Below are 24,751 nucleotides of genomic sequence, written 5' to 3' on the forward strand. Positions count from 1 at the left end.
CCTCAGCACAGAGTGGTCGCAGCTCGAGGCCGTGCGGCTCACCAGGCCCCCAGACACATGGGCTCACTCCGCGCGGACTCAGGGTGATCCCCAGGCCAGGAGCCCCTCCAGGGCCCGGCTCTCACCGCAGTCATCACCCCTCAGAGCCCCACGTGCACCCTCTGGGCGGCCCTGATCCCGGGGCCTCTGCACGGCCCTGGGGGGCCACCCTGCACCTAACAGAGCGGCCACGGGGTGGGGGGGAGGGGAGGGGGCTGCCACGGAGCCAGTGCTCTGCCCTGAGCAGCACGTGGGGACCCGGCACTGTGAACGCACAAGCTTATGCCCGGCCGGCGGGGCTCAGGGGTGGAGCATCGACCTGTGAACCAGGAGGTCACGGTTCAATCCCACTTAGGGCACAGGCCCGGGTTGCAGGCTCGATCCCCAGTGGGGGGCGTGCAGGAGGCAGCCGGTCCATGATGCTCTCTCATCAGTGATGTTTCTCTCTCCCTCTCCCTTCCTCTCTGAAGTCAATGAAAATATATATATTTTTTAAAAGGCACCTAAATATCCAAACGGCCCTTGGCAGGAACAAGGCCCCCGCACGGCCCTGAGGACACAGGTGCACAAGCTCCATCTGCTCGCCCTCGGGTTCTCGCGTGGACAGCCCCGTGGCACCGAGTGGCACGCCTGCGTGGCCTCACAGAGACCCCGGGATCCAGACGTGGCAGAGATCCCCCACGGACCCCCGCTCTGCCCACGCCCAGCCCGTCCGCTCGGGCCAATGCCCTGAGGCCTGGAAGCGCAGGCAGGAGCCCCCATGCCGCCCGTCCCCCCACGGACACAGCCCCCACGACACACACAGACACGGACGCGCGGGTGCGACGTTCAGGCCGGGTCTGAACTCCGATGCCGACCCCCGACCCCCCGACCCCCCGGGCTCTGGACGGCGTGGTGCCCGAGCCCACACCTCCTCCTCCCGGGTCATCGGCGCTCAGGGAGCCTGAACGTCACAGCCTCCGCAGGAAACCAGCTCGCGGCCGCCCAACCCTCAGAGGTCAGAACCGGGCGCCCGGCCCCGATGAACGCCTTGCCCCTTGGAGGCTCCGGGCAGCTCCTCCGCCCCCCAGCCCGGCCCCCCGAGCCCCACGCCCTCGGCGGCCCCAGGAGCTGCCCGTGGGGGAGGAGGGCTGAGCGGCCGGAGCGTGGCGCTCCATGCGCGGAGGGCGGGCGGCCCTGCAGTACCTGCATGCTCTCCAAGGTGTTCTGGCGAAGCAACGAGACACAAGCACAGAAACGCGTGTGAGTACAGGCACGGCTCCCGGCCCAGCGCACGCCTCCCCCAAGCGCATCGCGGCCGCCAGCACAGGCCACGGCGGGCATGCAGGCCACCAGCCGGGGACGGGCCCCGCGGGACCCTCACGGCGGCGGCGGCGGCGGCGGCGGCGGCTCGAAGGCCATCAGGACAACACGGGCCGTCCAGGCAACGCGCTGCCGGCGACTGAAAGCAAAGCAGCTCCGCTTGCAGCCAGGAGCCCGTGCGAATTGCAGCGCAGTGGGCGGCCCTGGCCCGTGTGGCTCAGTGGATAGAGTGCTGGCCCTCGGACGGAAGGGTCCCGGGTTCGATTCCCGGTCAGGGGCACGGACCTCGGCTGCAGGCTCGATCCCCAGCCCCGGCCCCGGTCAGGGCGAGGGCAGGAGGCAACCCACCGACGTGTCTCTCTCCCATCGATGTTTCTCTGTGTCTCTCCCTCTCTCTGCTACTCTCGCCAAAAATCAGTGGAAAAGTATCCTCGGGTGAAGATTGGAATAAAATTTAAAAATGCACTGGGCACGGCTCTCGGACGGCGGGAGGCCCACCGCCCTTCCCCTCGGGACTCGGCTTCTTGCCACCTCGGCCTGAGCCTGCGTGGAGGGTCGGGAGCAGCTGCAGCCGCTTTGGCACCACGAGGGGCTCCCACGGAACCCAAACCTCCCGCCCTGCCAGGGCCGTCCTCCTAGCTTCCTGCCCAGGGAGCCCGCAGGGGGAGACGCCCGCAGGGGGAGGCGGCCACAGCTGAGACCCCCGCCCTGATGCGGGCTGTGTGGCCGAGGGAAAATTGCTTAACCTCTCTGTGCCTTCACTTCCTCACACACAGGGGGCTCGAGACACCCCCTGTGGTGCAGGCCGCCTGCGCTGGTGAGAGGCGAGGGGTGCGGGGTGTGCACAGCCCTGGTGACGGGACCCCAGGCCCCTGGACAGGACCCCAGGCCCCGGCAAACCTGAGCGACCGTTCCCACGCCCGCCCCGGCCTGACCGCCGCCGCCCCTACCTCTAGCAGCTGCACGGCGCCTTCATGCTCCTTCTTCGCTTCAACCTGAGCCTTGTTGATGATAAAAAGAGACAAGTGAAGGTTTAGGGGGGGATCTAAGAGAACGGGGTGACGTCCAGGTCAGCTGGGAGTGAGCCCTGGTTTCTGTCCCCCCAACAGCCCCGAACTCCGAGCGTCGCGATCAGCTCTCATTTTTCTCCCCCTCCCCCTCCCCCTCCGGGCAAGATGGGGTGGATCCCGCTGCATCCGACCCTGTGAACACTGGGGGGCGCACCCTGTCTGAGAGCACGGGGGGAGGGGGGGGCGTGAGGGGGCGGCTCTGATTCTGCCCCTGAAACCAATGTGCCCTTCGAGGGACGACTGGATGGTACAGCCCCGGCCGGTGTGGCTCAGTGGATAGAGCATCAGCCTGTGGACTGAAAGGTCCCGGGTTCGAGTCCCGGTCAAGGGCACAGGCCCGGGTTGTGGGCTCGATCCCCAGTGGGGGGCGTGCGGGAGGCGGCCGGTCCATGATTCTCTCTCATCGTGGATGTTTCTCTCTCTCTCTCCCACTCCCGTTCTCTCTCTAAAAGTCAATAAGGAAAAATAAAAAATAAAATAAAAAATCTCCTGAAGGACGTTCTCTCAGGGCCTGGAGGACAGAGACTCTGTCTGCTCCTCCCTCACGAGCGTCCCCGGCGGGAGGCGGGAGGCGGGAGGCGGGAGGCGGGAGGCGGGAGGCGGGAGGCGGGAGCCGGGCTCATCGCACGCCCTCCCCTCTCACTCTGATCAAATGAGGCTCTAAACGCCGCCGTGAACAGACACGGGCGATGAGTCCCCGTCCTCGAATGCGGCTCCGCCTCCAAGTGCTTAACACGGTTCCTTTCACAGCAAACGCGACGATGCACACAGCGCAGGAGAGACGGCGAGCCGCCCAGCGCGGGTGACAAATAACGGAACGCTTGGGTGAGAGAAATAACGCCGTGGCCGCCGCTCAGAGACAGCCTCCGAGGCAGGAGGGAGAAGCAAACAGCGGGCGAGCGCGGTTCGCACGCCACCAGGTTGGCAGCCAGGACTGGGTCCCGGCTTCCACCGAACACGGGGCCTGGTGCTCGCGGCTCCTTCCAAGCCGGCCGAGCCGCATCCGCCGAGATGGTTGAAATGAACCGGTAAAACGGGCGGGGCCGAGTCTCGCAAGACCGTAGCCACCGCGTGCGCGGGGCTGGGCCAGGGCCAGCTGGCGGGGAGGCCGTGACCTTCGCTGGACGCGGTTTCCGATGGACCCAGTGGCCTTGGGAGGGACCAGCACCCGGGGAGACTCGGGGTGCGGCTGGGAGGCCAGGAAAAGAGAGGGGCGGCCCCGCGGGGAGCGGCGTCCGGGCGGCTCCCATGCAGCTGCTGCGGCTTCGGGGGCGGCAGAGGCGGCAGGACAGATGTCCTGTGGCCACAGTTCCGGACATCCGGTTGGACAGACGGGCGCCTCGAATGGCCCCCCTTCCCTTGGACAAGCCCCAGCCCCTCCCGCAGCCGCCCAGCCCTGGCTCGGCCCAGTGCCGCCCGAATCCCGGGCGCGGCCCCTCCTTCCCGGGAGGAAGACTGCTCCCTCCTGGACACGAGCCCCATGGACCACGTCTGTCACTCATTTAAACCTCGCCCACTGGAGTCAATGCCCCTCCATCTACCCCTCCTGCAGATGGCGCTTTCAGGACAGGAACCGATTGATCCTTCGTCTGTTCTCGACCCCTCCCTCCGTGAGGACAAAGGTCCCTGTGTGCTCGGTTCCCAGAACAGCTGCTGAGCAGCCACGGTCAACGTTTGTGGGATGGATGATGGATGGATGATGGATGGATGAATGATGGATGGATGATGGATGGATGGATGATGGATGGATGGATGGATGGATGGATGATGGATGGATGGATGATGGATGGATGATGGATGGATGGATGATGGATGGATGGATGGATGGATGGATGGATGATGGATGGATGGATGATGGATGGATGGATGGATGATGGATGGATGGATGATGGATGGATGATGGATGGATGGATGATGGATGGGTGGATTGATGGATGGATGATGGATGGATGGATGGATGGATGATGGATGGATGGATGATAGATAATGGATGAATGAATGAATGGATGGATGATGAATGGATGATGGATGGATGAGGGGGCATCCGTGTCAGGGGACGTCCGCGTGAGGGGCCATCCCTGCGCCCAACACAGAGACACGATGAAGGAGGAGAAGAGGGAGCTAGGAAATTGGACGGCGCTCAGACGCGAGCGGAGCTGAAGGCAGGGTTGGTGTCGGATGCTGGGCCCATAAAACTCCGCCCTGCGGCCCCGCCGCCTGGTTATCTGCCTCAGACGCCCCCGCCCGGGCGAGCTTCCTGGTGTCGGGGCCGGGCACCGGGCACCCAGCAGCTGCCTCCAAGCAGGGGAGGTGCCTGCGCACCTCGGGGGTGAGCAGGTGATGGCGGCCGGCCCAGCAGTGCTGCCTGGATAACATCTAACAGGATATTGCGCCTCGGGGGTCGGGGTGGGGGCACCTGGTGCAGACGGAGCGGCTGGGCCAGGCCCTCAGCGCCGGCCCCGTGAGGTCCCTCCTGAGCACGAGGCCTCCTGACTGATGAGAGGGGCCCCCCCCCCCCGCCGCCGGGGACCACGGGGCGCGGGGAGCACGCCCCCCAGAGGAGCAAGCGCACCCTTGACTTTGAGGTCAAAGACCTGGGAGGCTGTGGGGGTGCAGGCGGCCCAGACGCAGGACCGGGACCTGGGCCCCAGCTCAGGGGGCTCTGGGTGCCGGGCTGCTGCCCTGGGCGAGGGGGGAGGCGGGGAGACACCAGGCTTGGGCAGGAAATGGGAGGGGCCCTTACACGGGACCCCAGGCCGACAGAGAGAGAGAGAGAGAGAGAGAGAGAGAGAGAGGTTCCCGTGTGTGTCTGGGGAGAGGCAGGAGGACCATGGCTTCTCAAGGTCGGGCAGGACGTAGCCCCCGTCCTTTCCCAGGTGCTGGGGTGCAGGCTCTGAGCCGCCCGGTCCCCACCTTCCTTCCCTCTGCCTCTCTCTCTCTCTCTCTCTCTCTCTCTCTCTCTCCCTCCATGAGACCACACTATAAACATTTCCCCGAGCCTGGCTGGTGTGGCTCAGTGGTTGAGCGTGGACCTAGGAACCAGGAGGTCAGGGTTCGGTTCCCGGTCGGGGCACAGGCCCAGGATTCGGGCTTGGTCCCCAGTGGGGGGCCTGCAGGAGGCAGCCGACCCATGACTCTCTCTCCTCATCGATGTTTCTCTCCCTCTCCCTTCCTCTCTGAAAACAACGTAAAAAAACATTTTTCTAAAAAGAGTAGCTGTTCTGTTCTTAGGAGACGTACCCATTTCTCCTGCGACGAACTGGCAGTTTTCAAATAAAACAAAAAAGAAACAAGCAGGTCGGGTGAGGAGCCAGGAGAGAGCACCAGGGGCCACTCGGGCTCGGAGACCGCCGGCCGCTGGCGCCCCTCGCCACCTCCACCGCCCCCGCCCCCGCCCCCGCCCCCGCCCCTACCTTCTGCAGAAGGTCGATCTCCTGCTGCTTGGCGTTGAGCACCGCCAGGGCCTGCTCATGCTCCAGCTCCAGCTGCTGCCGCCTCTCCGCGGCCTCACGCATGTGCTGTGGGGACAGGGCAGGTCAGGCGGGGGGACCCCGACTCCCGCCCCCGGCTGCTCCCCCAGCGTCTCCCGAGGGCGGCGGGTCCGTCGGGGAGACCCTGGCCCTAACGAGGCTTCCACCCCAGGTTTTTCCTTTTTACGTTTTATTTATTCATTTATTTATTTATTGACCCGCTGCCCCCTGCACGCCCCCGACTGGGGATCGAGCCACCGCCCGGGCCTGTGCCCCGACCAGGGCCCGGGCCAGGGAGGAGCCTGCAGCCAGGGCACCTGCCCTTGACCGGAATCGAACCCCAGACCTTCAGTCCGCAGGCCGAGGCCCTCTCCACTGAGCCACACCAGCCAGGGCTCTTTGTATTTTAAATGCAAGAGCTACAGGCTGGGGGGAGGGGGTGAAGGTGAACAGTCCTCCTCTCCGCGCTTTCTGTGTGTATTCTCTGTCTGTTCTCTGCATTTTCCCTGGAGCCAATTACAGCCGCGCCGGCTGTGTGGCTCTGGCTGAGCGTCGACCTAGGAACCAGGTCACGGTTCCATTCCCGGTCGGGGCACAGGCCGGGCTTGCAGGCTCGATCCCCGGTGGGGGGCGTGCAGGGGGCAGCCGATCCATGATCCTCTCTGATCCTTGGTGTTTCTCTCTCTCTTTCCCTCTCCCTTCCTCTCTGAAATCAATACAAATATTTTTTTAAAAAAGAAAAATGTCATTTTCCTGCACAGGAGTTACCAGGGACCCTCGTAATGTCACTCAGTGTGTGTGTGGGGGGGGGGGGGGGCAGGGCAGACTTCAGTGCCCCCAGCAACGCGCCCCCCCCCCCCCCCCCGCCAGAGATGGGCCCGGAGCCGCCGCTCCCAGAGCAGAAATTTCCTGCTTCCCGCTATCAGCTGTCTGCATCTGGCTTTACTGGAGTTCTCGCCGGACCACAAAGAGGCGCTCACAGCGTGAACGAACCCCGACAAGGCCCAGGTTCCAGCGGGTGGAGGGCGAGCCTCTGTGCACAGAGCACAGCCCTGGGTCGGGGGGGTGCGAGGAGGGGGCTGAGATCGGGGCAGATCGTCGGCCGTGGGCTCGTTCATTAACCAGCCCAGCAGCGGTCGGAGCTCACGGACGCTGAACTGACAGCTGTTGATCGTCAGGACAGAATTCTGTTCCGAATACTTTTTTCCTTTTTCTTGGACTCATACAACCGAAGGGGTGCCCGGCCAGCGTGGCTCAGTGGTTGAGCATCGACCTGTGAACCAGGAGGCCACGGGCCCGGGTGGCGGGCTCCATCCGGGCCGAGCAGGAGGCGGCCGATCCACGATTCTCTCTCACCATTGATGTGTCTCTCTCTCCCTCTCCGAGATCAATGAAATAGACACTTTTTTAAAAGAAAAAACGAACGCAGCGGCCACCTGGTTGCCATCCAGGACGGCGCCCCCCCCCCCCCCCCCCCCCCCGTCATCAGCTGTTTAATCTCCTGGGAGATGCGGGTGCGTAGCCGCTTCCAGAAACACGCGCGTGCTGTCCTTCCGGCTTTTCACACCGTCCAAGGGGGAAGCAGCCGGAGCCCTGCCCGTGGACGACAGCCCGGAAGAGCTCCCACCCCTTTCCGCCCAGGAGCTCGCGGGGACCCCGGGAAGCGGAGGGGGGGCGGGGGGGGGAATGGGGGACCCACCTTTAGGACCTGCTCTAGGTTCTCCAGCTTGGCTCACAGCGCGCGCTCCTCCCACGCGGCCGAGTGGCGCTCCCTGGTCACTGCGGTGGGCGGCGCGCGGCGAGGCCGGGCATGACCCGCCTCTACCTGCGGAGCGAGGACAGCGGGAGGGGCTGCTCACACGCAGGCGAGGCCTGCGCTCGGTCCCCCTGAGCCCGCCTTCCTCCTGCATTCCTTTTCTCTCCTCCCTCCCTCCCTCCCTCCCTCCCTTTCTTTCTTTTTGGTGAATCCTCACCTGAGGATATTTTTCCATAGATTTTTAGAGAGCGTGGAAGGGAGAGGGAGAGACAGAGCAAGAAACATCGGTGTGAGAGAAACACACCGATTGCTGGCCTCCTGCACGGGCCCCGAACTGGGCTGGGGAATCCGCCACCTGCAACCGAGGTCTGTGCCCTTCGCCCGGAACCGAACCGGGGACCCTTCAGTCCGCGGGCCGGCGCTCTGCCCACTGAGCCACACTGGCCGGTGCTCTGCCCACTGAGCCACACTGGCCAGGGCCCCGTCTGGCATTTCTGGGTCCCTGAGCCCCGCGGGGTTTGCCCTCGTGTGACTGGCTTAGTCCCCTCGTCACACGTCCTCAGGGTCCGTCCAGGCTGCAGGGGCGTCAGGGTTCCCTCCCCTTTTAGGGCTGAATCACGCCCCACGGTGTGGACGCACCGCACTGAGCTGACCTCCAACCCTGGGCACCTGGCCGCTCCCACATTTCAGCGGCCGGGACTGAGGCTGCCGTGCACACGGGGGCGCAGGTAACTCCCCGAGCCCCCCCCACCCCACCCCCGGGGTCTCCCGGGTGCGGGCCCACAGGCAGAGCTGCTGGGTCACGGTGCCCTCCCCGCCCCGCCTCCCAGCGCCCGGCGACGGTGCTGAGTTACCGGGTCCAGCGGCCGGGCCCGAGCGGGGAGGCCTGCATGCTGGGCCTCAGGCGTGGGGCTCCCTGGGCGGCGTCCTCCTGCTCATTTTCCTACAACGAAAGGGAAGGGCGGGTGAGGTGACTCCCCAGAGTCCGGCGGGGGCCCCGGCCGGCGCGGCTCAGCTGCTGGGGCCGAGGTGGCCAGTTCGGGTCCCGCTCGGGGCACACGCCCAGGTGGCGGGCTCCATCCCCGAAGGGGGCCTGCGGGAGGCAGCCATGGATGTTTCTCTCTCATCAATGTTTCTCTCTCCCCCTTGCTCAATAAAATCAGATTTTTAAAATATATTTTTTATTGATTTCAGAGAGGAAGGGAGAGGGAAAGAGAGAGATAGAAACATCCACGATGAGAGAGAATCGTGCATCGGCCGCCTCCTGCACATCCCACACCGGGATCGAGCCCGCCGCCCGGGCAGGTGCCCTGACCGGAATCGAACCCGGGACCCTTCAGTCCTCAGGCCGACGCGCTATCCACTGAGCACACCAGCCAGGGCTCTAAAATCAATTTTTAAAAAATGAAAAAATGACGCAATAAGGCAGCCCCGAGCAGTGATGGGAAAGGCCCCAGGGAACAGCACGCAGGAACGTTGGGCCAGGAAGCGGCACAGACAGACTTTCCGCCGGGGACGCCCATGGCCTGAGGCGCGCGCCCGCCCGCCCGCGGCTAATGGGCGGAGGAGGACTTACCAGCGGCAACTGTGTTAACGTGTGGAACGAGCCTCCCAGGACCCTTCCAGAATAACAGCACGGCCATAAAACGCTTAAGTGTCTGGAAACGTGGGAGCGTTTTCAGGAATGATTTATGTCTCGTCACAAAGGACAGCGCTTCCCGGAGAGCTCGGCTCCCCCTCTCTCCTGCCCCCCAGGGGCTCCCGTTCCCAGTTCGAGTTCTGTGTGGCGGCCCTGGCCGGGGCCGCTCAGTGGGTAGCGCGCCGGCCTGTGGACTGAAGGGTCCCGGGTTCGATTCCTGGTCGGGGCACATGCCCGGGTTGTGGCTCCATCCCCAGTGGGGGGCATGCAGGAGGCAGCCGGTCCATGATTCTCTCTCATCATGGATGTTTCTATCTCTCTCTCCCTTCCTCTCTGACATCAATAAAAACACTTTTTTAAGTTTCAGAAAGTTTTGGAATAACTGGTTAAGTTTCCTATCCCGTTTTCGTTCTAAATCTCAAACGTGTCACATCTTCCCCCTTTGCCCCCCGCCTTGTGCCTCTCAGACTCTCCAGAATTTGGAAGGCGTTGTACATTCATCTGAACTGCCTTTTTATTTATTTTTTAATATGTTTTTATTGATGTCAGAGAGGAGGGGAGAGGGAGAGAGAGAAACATCAATGATGGGAGAGAACCATGGACCGGCTGCCTCCTGCAGGCCCCCTGCTGGGGATCAAGCCCACAACCCGGCCTGTGCATTGACCGGGATTCGAACTCAGGACCCTTCAGCCCGCAGGCCATCACTCTACCCACTGAGCCAAACCAGCCAGGGCCGAACTGCCTTTTTATTAATCACCTTTTCTGATTGACAGTAACATATGCTCGCTGTGGGAAACGCATAAAGTGTGGAAAAGTTCAAAATGAGCGCCGAAAACCCGTCAGAGCCCCCGATCCGGAGCCGCGCATGAGGAAGACGGAGCGGGAGCCTCGTAAGCGCCGACGCCTCTCCCGGACGCTGAGCAAATGGGCCGTTTGTGCTGAGCAGCGCGGGGCTGATCCAAGATCCAATTACCTCACCGCCATCCCGGGGGGAACGCTGAGAGCTTCCTCCACAGAAACAAACAACGATTCTGCGAGACCCTCCGGGAGGGGCCGGCGGCGGGAAACAGAAACCAGTGGACAGGGGCTGGACGGAGCCAGACAGCCACGGGGCGGGCGGACGGGCGGGCGGACCGTCAGGCCTTCAGCCCCACGTGGCCCCGGGCCTGCCTCTCCGCCCTCCCAGGCACCGAATCCCCACGAGCTGGATCTGGATGGTCTACGGGTCCAGCGTGACCCCCAGGGCTGCCTCCTGAGTCGTGCTGGGGAGACGGGGAGATGTGCCCGCAACCGAGGTACGTGCCCTTGACGGGAATCGAACCCGGGACCCTTCAGTCCGCAGGCCGGCGCTCTACCCACTGAGCCACACCGGTGAGGGCCTGCCGGCTACCGTAAATCTTCTCTTTAACGTCACTGTCCACAGCTTGGCAGCGAGCGCTCCGGGTTCTCAGAGCCCGGGGTCCGAGGCTCGGTGTCTTTGGGAAACACGGGGCCATGACTTCTCCAGGCATCTCTTCCGCTTCCTCCTCTCCTTCCCGCCCTGACCGTCATCCCGTGTGTCACACTCTACGCGGGGCCGCGCATGTCTCTCTGTTCTCCTCTGCATGTTCCCTCCCAGGTCCTCTGCTGCTTCCGTCCGTGTGGTCCCCACAAAGCTCCGTTCTAGCTCGCACAGGGACCCTCTTACTTCTGCGCGGAGCGGAGGACAGAGCAGAGCCCGGGCCCTGCAGGCTGCGTACCGTCCTGGCCGTGGGGGGGCCTCTGTGAGCTGCTGCTTCTCCCCCGGGGGCTGGGATGCGCGGATGAGGCGCCACCGTGAAGACGGAAGGCGCTGCTGTGCTCATGGGAGCTGTCAGCGCCGTGTCCGTGAGGGCGGGGCAGTCAGCACCTGTCCTTCATCCGAGCCACAAACAGCAACGTGCACGCACACATGTTCACCCTACACGTGCGCAGGTGCACGCACCCACACACGCCCACACGTGCCCACACGCACCCACACACACGTGGCCACACATGCCCACACGCACCCACACGTGCCCACACACCCACATGCACCCACACGTGCCCACACACCCACACGCACCCACACGCACCCACACGTGCCCACACACACCCACACACACCCACACACGTACCCACACGCGCCCACACGTACCCACACGCACCCACACGTACCCACACGCACCCACACGCGCCCACACGCGCAGAGGCCTGAGCGCATCTCTTGAGCCAGAGCCACGTGCACTTCCCCTGGAAGCACCCACACCCGCCTCAGCCACCGGACAGTCCCACGGACCCCACGGAGCTGAGCGGGAACGAGCGGCTTCTCCGAACGACTTGTCATCACCGGACACGTTCGAGCTGGGAACCCCCCCCCCCCTCAGGGCCTGGGAGGCCTTCCTATAGTCTGACCAGGACGAGGGAGCGAGGGAGCTGGAAAGGCCAGCACCTCCCAGCCCGGCTGCCTGACCGATTCAGAGAGAGTGACGCTGGCTCAGTGCCTGCAGCCCGAGCGAGCAGGGCCCTCCCTCCACCTCCGGTCTGTCTGTCTCTCCTTCTCTCTCCATCCATTTCTCTCTCCATCCATTTCTCTCTCCATCCATTTCTCTCTCCCTCTCTCTCTGTCTCTCTCTCTCTCTCTCTCTCCCTCTCCCTCTCTCTCCTTCTCCATCTGTCTGTCTCTGTGCGCCCAGCAATCCCACTCTGGGTTTCTACCCCAAAGGACCGAAAGCAGAACCTCGGGTACCTGCACCCTGTGTGCCAGCAGCAGGTTCACAGCGGCCCAGAGGCGGGGCCAGGCCGGTGTCCATGGGCCGATGGCGGGTGGACAGTGGAGGCACAGCCGCAGGAAGGAATATCACTCAGCCTGGAAAGTGAGAGAGAGGGAGGGAGGAGGGAGGAGGGAGGAGGGAGGAGGGAGAGGGAGGGAGCTGGCACGGAGCTGGCACGGACTGGCATGGGCCTCTGCCAGCAGCCGGGGCCGCACAGCAGCCAGGAGGCATATGTGCGCGCCGCAGGCCCTAAGCGACAGCCGGGCCCGAGCAGCGGGGTCCCGCTGCCATCGGCAGGTGCAGCGGCGGCAGATAAAGACCTTCCTGTGGACAGAAGCCTCGGGAGGTGGCCGGCGGCCAGGAGCCGGCACCGAGCGGCCTGCGGACGAGGGCAGGGCAGGCTGCGTGGGAAGCTACCTTCACATTGTGGCATCCAACGGGCAGAGCTGGGGGGTGGGGGGCGATGCTTCTCCCACACGGCGTATCCATTCCACCACCCAGTCACGCGTGTGCTTCCCGCGGCCAGAGAAACACGCCGGGGCTGCCCTCGGGGAGTCACACGGACCACGGACGGACGGACGGACGGACGGACGGCGTGGCCGCAGGCAGAGTGGGCCGCTCCCCGTGGGGGGGCAGCCACATCACAAACCAGCTCCCCGGCCCCGGGAGCCCCTGTCCCCATGCCCTCCCGCCCGACACACTGCTGTCCCCACAGGCCCACGGCGCCCTCCGCCCGAGGCCCCCAAACACAGAGACCTGACCCCCACCCCGTTCACAGGGGGTGGGGAGCTGCCGTCAGCCCCTCCGGGGGGTCAATCAGTCACTAACTCGGGCTTCGGCTCCTCCCGGGAAAGCAGGAAATGCGTGAGCCCCTCTCTCCATGGCGACCATCAGCGCAGGCCCCTGAGCAAACCGGGCAGGTCGCCATGGGAACCAGACGTCGGCCACGGCCGCGGGTTAAACATCAGCTCCCTTATCAGCCTGGCCCGCAGGGTGGCTGGCGGGTCCCAGCACGGCATCTGCCGGCCGACGGCCGTTGCCTGGTTACTCGCTGGAGGACGAGCCCGGCTGGTCGGCAGGTCCACCCGCCCGGCCTGGGTGTGGGGACTGGGCGGCGGCAGGAACGGGGCGCCGGCGGAAAGCACGCTGGCCGGGGGGTTGTGCCCAGGGGCCCCTGGAGGCCGGCAGGACCCCCCCACACACACAGCAGCTTCCCCCCACCGTCCCCCCCACAATGACTAGGGTGGAGCCCGCTCGGACCTCTCCCCGCGTCTGGGGTGCACCAGGTCCTCAGTTTCTCCACCCGTGGGTCACCCCATCTCCGCCTCCATCTCCAGCTGCGTGGTTTTTTTTTCTTTTTTAAAAAAAATATTTTTATTGATTTCAGAGAGAAAAGAGAAGGGGGGGGGGGAGAGAGAGAGAGAGAGAGAGAGAGAAACATCCATGATGAGAGAGAATCATGGATCGGCTGCCTCCTGCACGCCCCACACTGGGGATGGAGCCCGCAACCCGGGCCTGTGCGCTGACCGGGAATCGAACCCTGACCTCCTGGTTCATAGCTCAATGCTCAACCCCTGAGCCTCGCCGGCCGGGCAAGACTCCTGATCCTGGTCCCAAGGCTCTGGGAAACGGATCTTCGGGAAGATGGTGCTAAGGTGACAGACTGGGGGGGGGGATCCTTTCCACGAGTGAGAGGTAGGAAGCCCCAGCAAGGGCGGTTTTCGGTTCCGGTGACTGAGCCTCACGGTGGACGTGTCAGGAAATAGAAAAACAGCAACAGGCCTGTGCGCTCTGTTACAACGGAGACCAACACGCAGGAAAGGGAGGTTCCCAGGACGCTGCCTGAGCTCCTGGATCAAGCCATTCCTGAAGCTGTGCTGCTCTCTCTCCAACCGCCCCAGCCAACGCGCTCGCCTCTCTGCGAAAGCTCGTTCGCGCTGGTGTCCTGTGGTCGGCAGGCTCGCGGGCCCTGGCCACCACGCGGGCGCAGGGCACAGGGAGCCGGAGAGCTTCCCGAGGGCAGCCACCCCGCAGCCTCCCGGGCCTGCTCCTCAGAACAGAAGGAGAAAGTCGGGTGCACGCCAGGGTCTGGCTTTGCCGAGAGACACGAGTAAAACAGACGCCGTGGGGACCCCAGCCGTTTCCCAGCCCCTGCCGACCACCCCTGCCCCTGCCCCTGCCCCTGCCCCGGACAGAGCCAGCCCTGCCCCAGGCCGAGGGCACTTCCCGTCAGGCTGGGGGCAGCGCTCATAATTGGCAACTGTTATTGGCCCTAAGACGTTGCTATCAACAGAGCCTTTTCCGATTCGTCTACTTAAAAAAAAAAAAAAAAGGAGCAAACGAAATGGGATTTACAACATGTAATGGCCTTAGTCATGACGGTAACGACATTAAGAGCCGCCTGAACTAGACCTGCTCACACAAATGACATTACGCCCCGTCCGTCCCGAGGCCCGGCCGGCCGGACGGGAGCCCGGAACTGCGGGCGGCCCTGTCTGACCGCCGTCCGTCCGGGGCTCGGTCCCGGAGCCCAGGAACCGCCCGCGGGTCCCAAGGTGGCCTCTGAGGTCACGGGGCCTGGGTGCCCCCGGACGCCACGAGCCTGCGTGTCTGCGCACCAGCCATCAGCCCCTCTTCCGTGAGCAAGTGTGTGCGTGTCATGGACGTGGAGGTGCTGACCACGGAGACGACGTCACCACCTCGAAACCGCTGGTGAAATGCTAGTTATTTTTCCAATAAATAATGACATTTTACCCAGCAGATACATGCCGGCGTCTGTCTTTTTTGGTTGATGTTAATCCTCACCCGATTTTCCCATTGACTTTGTTTATTTATTTTTACTGATTTCCAAGAGGAAGGGAGAGAGAGAAACATCCATGATGAGAGAGAATCACGGATCGGCCGCCTGCTGCACGCCCCCCACTGGGGACCGAGCCCACAACCCGGGCATGAGCCTTGACCGGGAATCGAACCAGCGACCTCCTGGTTCATAGGTCAACACTCAGCCACTGAGCCACGCCAGTAGCATGCCCCTGGCTATGACCTCGGCCACCGTCCACGGGCCCGGCCACCCCGTGGCCACCGGTCACGAGGACCTGTTGTTGATAGCTTTCCCTTCACGGTGGAATGATTCGAACAGCCACTCGCTTCCACAGTGAGGACAGGAGCTAAATTTAAATGCGATCACTTAACGATGCGTCTGCAAAGCAGCCAACATTCTATCAAAAACACACACACACACAAAACAGCCCGTTCCAAATATAGGGAAGAGGCACGCGCACGCGCATCGCCGCTCCCTGCAGCGTCAGCGCCCGGACGCCCGGAATAAAGAATCCAGGGACCTGCCTGCACCTCCGGGGGGACGGGGGGGGGGGGGGGGGGCGTCTGGGTCCCGGGCCATGGAGAGGTGAGTGACCGGGAAAACGCCGGCAGATGACCACCCACATCCCCAGCAAGACGCATCCTGTTCGAAAGCGCGCTGAGCGGCACCATCTGTGCGCCCCGGGCCTGCGCGCGAGCCCTCCTCTCATGAACGCCGTCCGTCCGTCCGTCCGTCCGTCCGTCCACCGGAGGAACGGCTCCTGTTACATCCATGACGATGGGAGACACGGGGCCGGGGTATCTTCCAGGTGTCTCCCCCCCAACCCCAGGGACCTGCCTTTACTGCTTAAATGATACTTCTTGGGGGGTTAGGCTGAAACCAAAAGCAAATGGTTACCAAGTACAAATCCTGTATCTGAAACAGCCGAGTTTCACACACAGAAAATGAACACAAACTAGAAATCTCGGGAGCGGGTGTGAAGTTAAGTTTGCTGAATGGCTGGGGCCATTCCTACCATCACCACCATCACCACCATCACCACCATCTACACCATCATCACCATCATCACCACCATCATCACCATCACCATCACCACCATCACCACCATCTACACCATCATCATCATCATCACCATCACCATCATCACCATCATCACCACCATCATCACCACCATCACCACCATCTACAGCATCATCACCATCACCATCATCACCATCACCATCACCACCACCACCATCATCACCATCACCATCACCATCACCATCACCACCATCACCATCACCACCATCACCATCACCACCACCACCACCATCACCATCACCACCACCACCATCACCACCATCACTATCACCACCATCACCATAACTATCACCATCATCACCATCACCATCACCATCACCATCACCACCATCACCACCATCACCATCACCATCACCACCATCACCACCACCACCATCACCATCATCACCACCATCACCATCACCATCACCATCACCATCACCACCATTACTCCCACCGTCACCATCACCACCATCACCATCACCATCACCATCACCACTCCCACCATCATGTTTTACTGGAAAACGAGACTCAGACCCACTGTTTCTCTCGGGAGCAGCCCCAAGGCCAGGCCCAGGCGCCGGGTCACCTGCTTCACACGCTGGTCGTCTGACCAACCACCACAGCCAGCAGGGCCTGGCCAGCCACTCGCCCCGTGAAACCTCCGGTGGAGAGCGGTGTATCGTCCTCACCACCGACAAGCACGTCAGCATCCCGGGTGCGAGTCCCTGTCCCCGGCACCGGTCACGCCTCCGCACAGGGACCCTCCCACCAATCGTGCCACACGGAGCGAGGGAGCGGGCCAGGGGTCTCCCCAAACTCTGACCTGGCCACCCGTCCGCTGCTGCTCTCCGTGTTCAGGGGCAACTCGAGCTCAAAACCAATGGAGTCTCCGTGCCCAACGGAACCCGAACCTTCCCCACCACTGATGCTCCCGCCATCGCTCTCACTTAGGCCACGGACACCTCCCTCCGCCACAGCGTCCACACCGAAATCTGAAAGCCATGCCCCCCCCCCCCACCCTGTCCATCACCATGACTGAGGGCTCCCCCGGCCCCTCCATCTGCCATCTCCCCACCTCCTATCCCTGACACCCTGTCCGAGCCCCCACTGCCACTCACTGGGCCGCACGGTGGCCTCCTGAGTCGCCCGGCTGCCGCACGTGCCTCCATCTCCACCCAGAATTTGCCGTCATCGCTTCAGACGGCAACTTTGATCCTGGCAACCTCCCACCTGACATCTGCCCCTGATGGCTGGCCGGTGGCCATGGCCCTTAAGACGTACAATCAGCCCTGGCTGGTGTGGCTCAGTGGACAGAGCGTCAGCCTGTGGACCAAAGGGTCCCGGGTTCTATTCCGGTCAAGGGCATGTACCTCAGTTGTGGGCTCCTCTCCAGCCCGGGCCCTGGTTGGGGCGTGAGCAGGAGGCAACCCATCGATGTGTCTCTCTCACATCGACGTTTCTCTCTGTCTTTCCCTCTCTCTTCCACTCGCTCTAAAAATCAATGGGAAAATACCCTCGGTGAGGATCAACGACAGCAATAAAGAGACTGACGATCAATACTCTAACACAGCCCGAGGCCCGGGAGGAGCTGCCCTGTCCACCTCTCCCACTTCGTGTCCAGACAACTGCTCTCCATGCCGCGGGCTCCTTCGTGCCCCGGGGCCTTTGCACGGCCCTTGCCCCCCACCCCCCACCCCCCACCCGCTGTCGCTGCAGCATCCGCTCTGCTCGCCATGCTGTCCTCCCAGGTAACGGACACACAGTTGGCCGTTGACCAACGCGTCTTGACTAGGCCATTCAGCGACGACGAAGAAAAGCACACAGCACACAGCCGCCCGACACCGGGCACGGCGCCTGGGAGGCAGGAAGGACACCTTACCCCTGAGCGCCACGGTCGGGCTCCTGGTCTCGCGACAGGAAGCGGGGAACTCCCGGGGGCTCTTCCCAGCCTTGGGTCTGACCAGACGCGTCCTCCGGACCCACAGGCTTCAGGGGCGACCGGTCATTTCTCAGCTGCAGGACGAAGCGTAGGATCTTCGGTCACAAAAGAAGGGCCTGGGGTCCGGCCGGCGCAGCTCAGGGGTTGTGAGTCGACCTGTGAACCAGGAGGTCCCGGGTTCGATTCCCGGTCGGGGCACAGGCCCGGGTTGCACCTCGATCCCCAGTGGGGGGCGTGCAGGAGGCAGCCGGTCCGTGATTCTCTCTCATCATGGATGTTTCTCTCTCTCTCCCTCTCCCTTCCTCTCTGACATCAATAGAAATATATTTTAAAATAAAAATAACTAAACTGAGAAGAGAACCCGGCACCCGTGGGATGAGTGATGGCTGAGGAGCCGGTTGGCAGCAACGAGACGAAGGGTCTGCAGAGTTCAGGCCAACTGTGCCGCCTCGTGTCTGAGCCGCAGGTCCTAACCCGCCCCCTTCCCGCTCCTCCGGCCCCCGAAGTGGGAACTCACAGGACGCCGGGGTCCGCACCCGCACCCGGGGGCTCAGAGGGACCAGCTGGACGGACGGACGGACGGGCGGACGGAGGGCAGCCTCTCCCAGGCTCCAGGTCTGTGCCAGGCGGGTGGCGAGCGGGAAGCCTGTTTACTTATTCATGCCCGTCCCCGTCGCCAGGAACGGCTGTGTCAGCCGCGTGGGACGGGAACTCAATCCCCAAATGGGGCTGCCGGCCGCCGGGCGCGTGGTCACCCCCAGGCGCACAGGTGAGGACCACGGCGCCTTCCCTCCCTCCTCCTCCTCCTCCTCCTCCTCCTCGCTGACCCCTCGGACTGTCCCAGCTGCTTCCTGTGCTCGGACTTAGCGGTGTTTCGATTCTTTTTAAATTTTCGTTAATCCCCGAGGATGTTTTCCCGTGGATTTTTAGAGAAAGTGGAAGAGAGCGAGACAGAGAGAAACATCAACGTGAGAGAAGCACATCGACGGGCTGCCTCCTGCACGCGCCCCGACCGGGGCCCGGGCCGGGGAGACCGGAATCGAACCCGGGACCTTCCGGCCGACGCTCTAGCCACTGAGCCACACCGGCCAGGGCTGTATTTCGATCCTTTTGCACTGAGACATGTTTACGGCCCAGAATGAAGTCTGGTGAGTATTCCCTGGTCACGTGTGGGGGGAAAACAGTATCTTCTCTACTGTTGTTTCTGCGAGTGACAGTGAAATGAAATCCTTCACAAAGGCCCACCCTCAGGGTCAGGTACCCTCATTCCGCCCCCCCCCCCCCCCGTTCTGTCAATGACGGAGAGAAGCGTGTGGAATCCCAACGTTCTCGGCCGGCGGCCGGCGTGGCCCGTGGGCAGGAGCGCGGCCTGCCCTTCGCCTTCAAACATTTCCAAGACGCAGAAGCCCTGCCTGGCTCGGCGCTGGGAGGAAGAGGAAGCGGCCGTTTGCGAAGTGGAACCGGAGGGTCGTATTTCACGGAGCAAATTGACAAAAGGTCAAAAAGCTTGACCTCTGCCAGGGACGGGCTGGCTCGGAAAGCTGAGCCGTCATTTAAATATTTATAGGCCGGAGCCGAGGGGCTGAGGGGTGGGGGGGGGCGCTGAGGACGCTGATGTCCCCAGGGGAGGGCATGCGGGGCCGGGCCGGCGGGGGCCACAGACACTCACCACGTTCTCTCCCAGGAGTGGGGGTGGGGGGCAGGGAAGGGGGGCGGCGCCCGGGAGACGCATTAAACCGATTAGAGCAGGTGCTGGGAGGAGGGTCTATGGAAACGAGAAGCCGTTTTCCATCGGGGAGTCTGAGGGCGGCCACCCAGCAGGTCCACGGGGCGGGGCGCCCACAGTCGGGGTGGGGGAGCGAGCCGTGCATTTCAGGGGCCCCTGGACCCGGCCAGGCCCCCTCTCCCCCCTCAGTCGTGTGGATGGAGAGGAAGCTCTGGCCGGCCAGCGGGCTCAGTGGTTGGGCATCGACCTGGGAACCAGGAGGCCACGGTTCGATTCCCGTCGGGGCACAGGCCCGAGTTGCGGGCTCCGTCCCCAGCGTGGGGCGTGCAGGAGGCAGCCGGTCCGTGGTTCTCATCACGGATGTTTCTCCCTCCCTGTCTCCCTTCTGCTCTGAGCTCAGCTCCCCGCCGCCGGCCCGGGCACAGCCAGGACGGCACCCGCGGGACCCCCCACCTCACCCCGCGGCCGCGTCTCGGTCACGTGGCTCCCCGGGCTGAGGAGAGGCGGCGGGCGACGGTGGCCGCACATGAAATCGAGGCTCGGATTCCAGGCGACGGTGGCGGGGCCAGGCGGGGCCGCGTCTGACGGGGAAGGAGCAGTGGATGCCGCGCTGGGCCCCTGCCCGGCGCCCACGGCCGGCGTTTAGCGCAGCCTGGCACCTCGGTGGGCGGCTCGGAGGCGGCGGAGCCAGGGCCCAGCTTCCAGCACGACTCGAGCCAGCGCCACCTGCCAGCGGGCCGGGCGCCACGGAGGGGCTGGGAGCAGATGGCTGCACGCGCTGCAGGCCACAGTGAATTGGGAACGAGGGGGAGAGCGCGGGGGAGGGGGAGGGGGGAGGAGGGAGGGGGAGGGGGGAGGAGCAACGGATAAATGACAGCACACACGGTCACCAAGGACAAGGCTGACCCTGACGTACAGAGGTTAGAGACCAGCTTCCAGATGAGAGACAGAGAGACACAGAGAGACAGAGAGACAGAGAGACAGGGACACAGAGAGACAGAGAGACAGGGACACAGAGAGATAGAGAGACAGGGACACAGAGAGACAGAGAGATAGAGAGACAGGGACACAGAGAGACAGAGAGACAGGGACACAGAGAGACAGAGAGACAGGGACACAGAGAGACAGAGAGATAGAGAGACAGGGACACAGAGAGACAGAGAGACAGGGACACGGAGAGACAGAGACAGAGAAGGTGTGTCCTCCTCCCCCTGTTATTCCTCCAGAGCTGCCCGTCCGCCCAGAGGGGACCTGCCTGCAGAGAGAGGCCCTGGCCCGGCCCCTCTGCCTGGGCTCTCGGTGCCCCGGTCACACCCCGTGGGGCCGTGGACAAGGGACCGCCTGTGTCGGGCCTGTGCTTTCTCACCCATGGAGCCGGGTGACCAGTAGGCTGTGTGGACATGGACTCGAATACAGAACCCAAAGGCCAGGGCCTGGCCCCGGGCGGGAGCAGCCTGATGTCTGACCCTCCCCCTTCCAGCTGTGGGTTTATTGGGGGGGGGGGGGGCGGGGAGGCTGCCCCTTAGACACCCGGCGAGGGTCCCCCTGACAGGCTGTCCCCGCTCAGGCTCGCAGGGCACTGGGCACCTGTGGGCACAGGCTGGCCGTGCACCTGGAACCCGGAATGGCCACGGCCGGGGCCACCAGGGCCGCCGGGTCACCAAGAGCCACGCTCGAGCCAAGCCCCGGCCCACCAGGCCGCCCGGGGGTTCCCTGCCTGGCGGGAGCCTGGGCTTGGAGAGTCGGGGGACGGACCAGCCCGCTAATCCCATCACCTCCAACGGCCGGTCAGCTCGGCGTCCGGAACAACGGCCTGAGAACAGCAGCCCACGTCTATGGGACCCTCGCTCTACGGGACCCTCGCTCTAGGGAACCCCCGCTCTACCGACCCTCGCTCTAAGGAACCCCCGCTCTAAGGAACCCTTGCTCTAAGGAACCCTCGCTCTATGGAACCCTCGCTCTAGGGAACCCTCGCTCTAGGGAACCCTCACTCCCAGTCAATGCCTTTTCCTGTCAAAACGCCCGAGGCTGCGGGAGAAGAAGGTGACAGGCAGCACCACCGAGCGCTGACTCTGTCCTGAGCCGAGAACAGCCCTTCGAGGAGGAGACGACACGACTGCTCCCCCATTTCACAGATGAGAACACGGAGGCCCAGAGAGGCTGAGAGACGTCCCCGTGGCCACACAGCCAAGATCAGAGCCGGCCGGTCTGGCTCAGGACTCTGCCCTCTAACCACAGCCAAGGGCCCTTTCAGCCGGACGGGCTGGGAACCGACTTCCCTCGCCGCCGGTGCCGGAGGGGGAGAGGGGGCGCAGGAAGGGGTCAGCACGCTCCCCGGCCATGTGGTACAGTGGTTAGGTCTGTGGCTCCGCCCACTCCCTCTGCCGCGGGACCTGGGGCAGGTGACCCGCCTTCCTGGGTCCTGCACCTCCCACCCCACCCCCCCCCACCCCCGGAGACGGGAGGAGCTGAGCATCCCACGAGGTAACCAATGGGACCCCCTGGAGCAGGGCGCGGCCACGGGGAGGACCTGATACGCAGCTATGGTGGCGAAGTTAGAACGAATCCAAAACAGCATGAAGCAGCCCGGCCGGCGTGGCTCCGTGGTTGAGCATCAACCTAGGAACCAGGAGGTCAGGGTTCGATTCCCGCTCAGGGCACAGGCCCGGGTTGCGGGCTCCATCCCCAGTGGGGGGCGTGCGGGAGGCGGCCGGTCCACGATTCTCTCTCCTCGTGGATGTTTCTCTCTCCCTTCCTCTCTGGTATCAATAAAAAAAAATTTTAAAGAACGGAAAACAGGAGAGTGGAGAGCCGGACGTCAAGAACAGCCCGGGGAAACGTTACGCGGCTTCCAAACAGCCGCCTCCACGTGAACCCCGGGAGAGGAGCCTGGGGAGTCGCGGCCGGCGTTAGCAGCGGCGGCGTCTGGGCGGCAGCACGAGGCGCGAGGCATGTGCTCTCCTTCGTGCTTCGCCGGGACGGGCTGACGCTGCCCCGATGAACGTGCATTATTTTCGTAATAGAAACTAAAAGCTGTTTCTTCATAAAAAAGATAGGAACCAGGTTCCGGACGCGGAGCCCGTCCGTGGGGTCGGACGGCAGCTGACGAGACGGCAGCCGGGTGCCCAGCTCCGAGCTCAGCCGGCACCCCACCCCCAGAGCGGGTCCCCGCTTAGAGCCCGGGCAGGGAACCTGAGACCCTTAAAGTCCAACGGGCCCTCCATCCCAATGCTCTGGGGTTCCTTGGGGACGGGGACAGGGCGGGGGGGGGGGGGGGGGAGTGTTGACAGAAACAGAGAAGCAAACAGGTCTGTGGCCACAGCTTCTGTCTGGTCTCTGCCCCGAGGCGGCAAAGCAGCGACAGCGACAGGTGGGGAGCGTTGCTCAGCCTCAGAAACAATGAGTCAACAATAACCATTGAGCCCCAGCCAGTGTGGCTCCGTGGATAGAGCGCTGGCCTGCGGACGGAAGTGTCCCAGGTCCGATTCCCGGTCAGGGCACAGGCCCGGGTTGTGGGCTTGATCCCCAGTAGGGGGCGTGATGTTTCTATCTCTCTGTCCCGCTCCCTTCTTCTCTGAAATCAATTTTTAAAAAATTTAAAAATTAAAAATAACCATCGACAGGACTGGCTAGAAACCCACTTGTGGAACCAGCGGCAGCCGGTTCCGGAGGCCTGGGCACCCAGTGGGAGGGAATCCTAGCAGCGTCCACGGCCAGAGCGCCGCGTCCCACGCGAAAGGCCTCGGTTCCAAAAGCAGCTGGGTGTTCCCTGCGGCGGCGCAATGGGCTGGGGGGTGGGGGTGGGATGGGGCCGATACAGGAGGCGGCGAGCCTGGGCCCCTCAGACAGAGGGACCCCCACAGCCCATCCGTGAGGACGCCGCTGACAAGGGGCGCCGCCCGCTGGTGTCCGGATGCTCTGGGAGCTCACCCTGGAGGGTGGGGGTCCGGGTTCTGGGCTGCGGGCTCCAGCCCCTTGTCCTGCTCCCAAAACACCCCGTCAGCACGTCCGCCCATCAGTCCGAGAACGGAAGCGGTTGAGCGGCTGCCTTCCTTCAAACAGCCGGGCCTTTCTCGTTGTTCATGGCTCAGCCTACATGTCACCTCCTCCGAGAGGCCCTCCGGGATCACACAGCCACATTCACTCACACCCAGCCGGCCGCTGTGACCCTCTGCACGGCACACCTCTGTTTGTTAGCTATTCATCTGCTTGTGTCTGAATCCCTCTCCCTCTCTCTCTCTCTCTCTCTCTCTCTCACACACACACACACACACACACACACACACAATCACCTCCATGAGAGGAGGGACCACATCATCTTGTTCACCATTCTGTGCCCAGCACCTAAAATGCTACTTAGTATAGTTTCCATAGGTGCTCGGATGTTCCCTGAGTGACAGAAAGAAGGCAGAAAGGAAGGAGGGAGGGAGGGTGGGTTAGGTCTATTGAAGGATGGATGGATGGATGGATGGATGATGGATGGATGGATGGATGGATGATGGATGATGGATGGATGGATGGATGATGGATGGATGGATGGATGGATGATGGATGATGGATGGATGGATGATGGGAGGATGGACGGATGGATGGATGATGGGAGGATGGATGGATGGATGGATGATGGATGATGGATGGATGATGGGAGGATGGATGGATGGATGGATGATGGGAGGATGGATGGATGGATGGATGGATGATGGATGATGGATGGATGATGGATGGATGGATGGATGGATGATGGATGATGGATGATGGATGGATGGATGATGGATGATGGATGATGGATGGATGGATGATGGATGATGGATGGATGATGGGAGGATGGATGGATGGATGGATGATGGATGATGGATGATGGATGGATGATGGATGGATGGATGATGGATGGATGATGGATGGATGGATGATGGATGGATGATGGATGGATGGATGATGGATGGATGATGGGAGGATGGATGGATGATGGATGGATGATGGGAGGGTGGATGGATGGATGATGGATGGATGGATGGATGGATGATGGGAGGGTGGATGGATGGTGGATGGATGATGGATGGATGGATGAATGGATGATGGGAGGATGGATGGATGGATGATGGATGAATGGATGATGGATGGATGATGGGAGGATGGATGGATGGATGATGGGAGGA

The 24,751-nt window shown here is 63.1% G+C and overlaps 1 protein-coding gene across 1 annotated transcript in view; it reads right to left on the reverse strand.

The window, feature by feature from the left end:
* Window positions 1-24,751, reverse strand: part of RIMBP2 (RIMS binding protein 2) — a 54,423-nt gene that overhangs the window by 26,217 nt on the left and 3,455 nt on the right. Inside the window, 5 exon segments of the mRNA XM_070399589.1 lie at window positions 2,292-2,342; window positions 5,825-5,929; window positions 7,581-7,706; window positions 8,492-8,580; window positions 17,810-17,943. Of these exon segments, the coding sequence (XP_070255690.1) occupies window positions 2,292-2,342; window positions 5,825-5,926 (153 nt within the window). The 5' untranslated portion in view covers window positions 5,927-5,929; window positions 7,581-7,706; window positions 8,492-8,580; window positions 17,810-17,943.

This window comes from Myotis yumanensis, unplaced genomic scaffold, assembly GCF_028538775.1.
Source record: "Myotis yumanensis isolate MYYU_CA2020_CCGP unplaced genomic scaffold, mMyoYum1.0.hap1 SCAF_19, whole genome shotgun sequence".
Classification (NCBI taxonomy): domain Eukaryota; kingdom Metazoa; phylum Chordata; class Mammalia; order Chiroptera; family Vespertilionidae; genus Myotis; species Myotis yumanensis.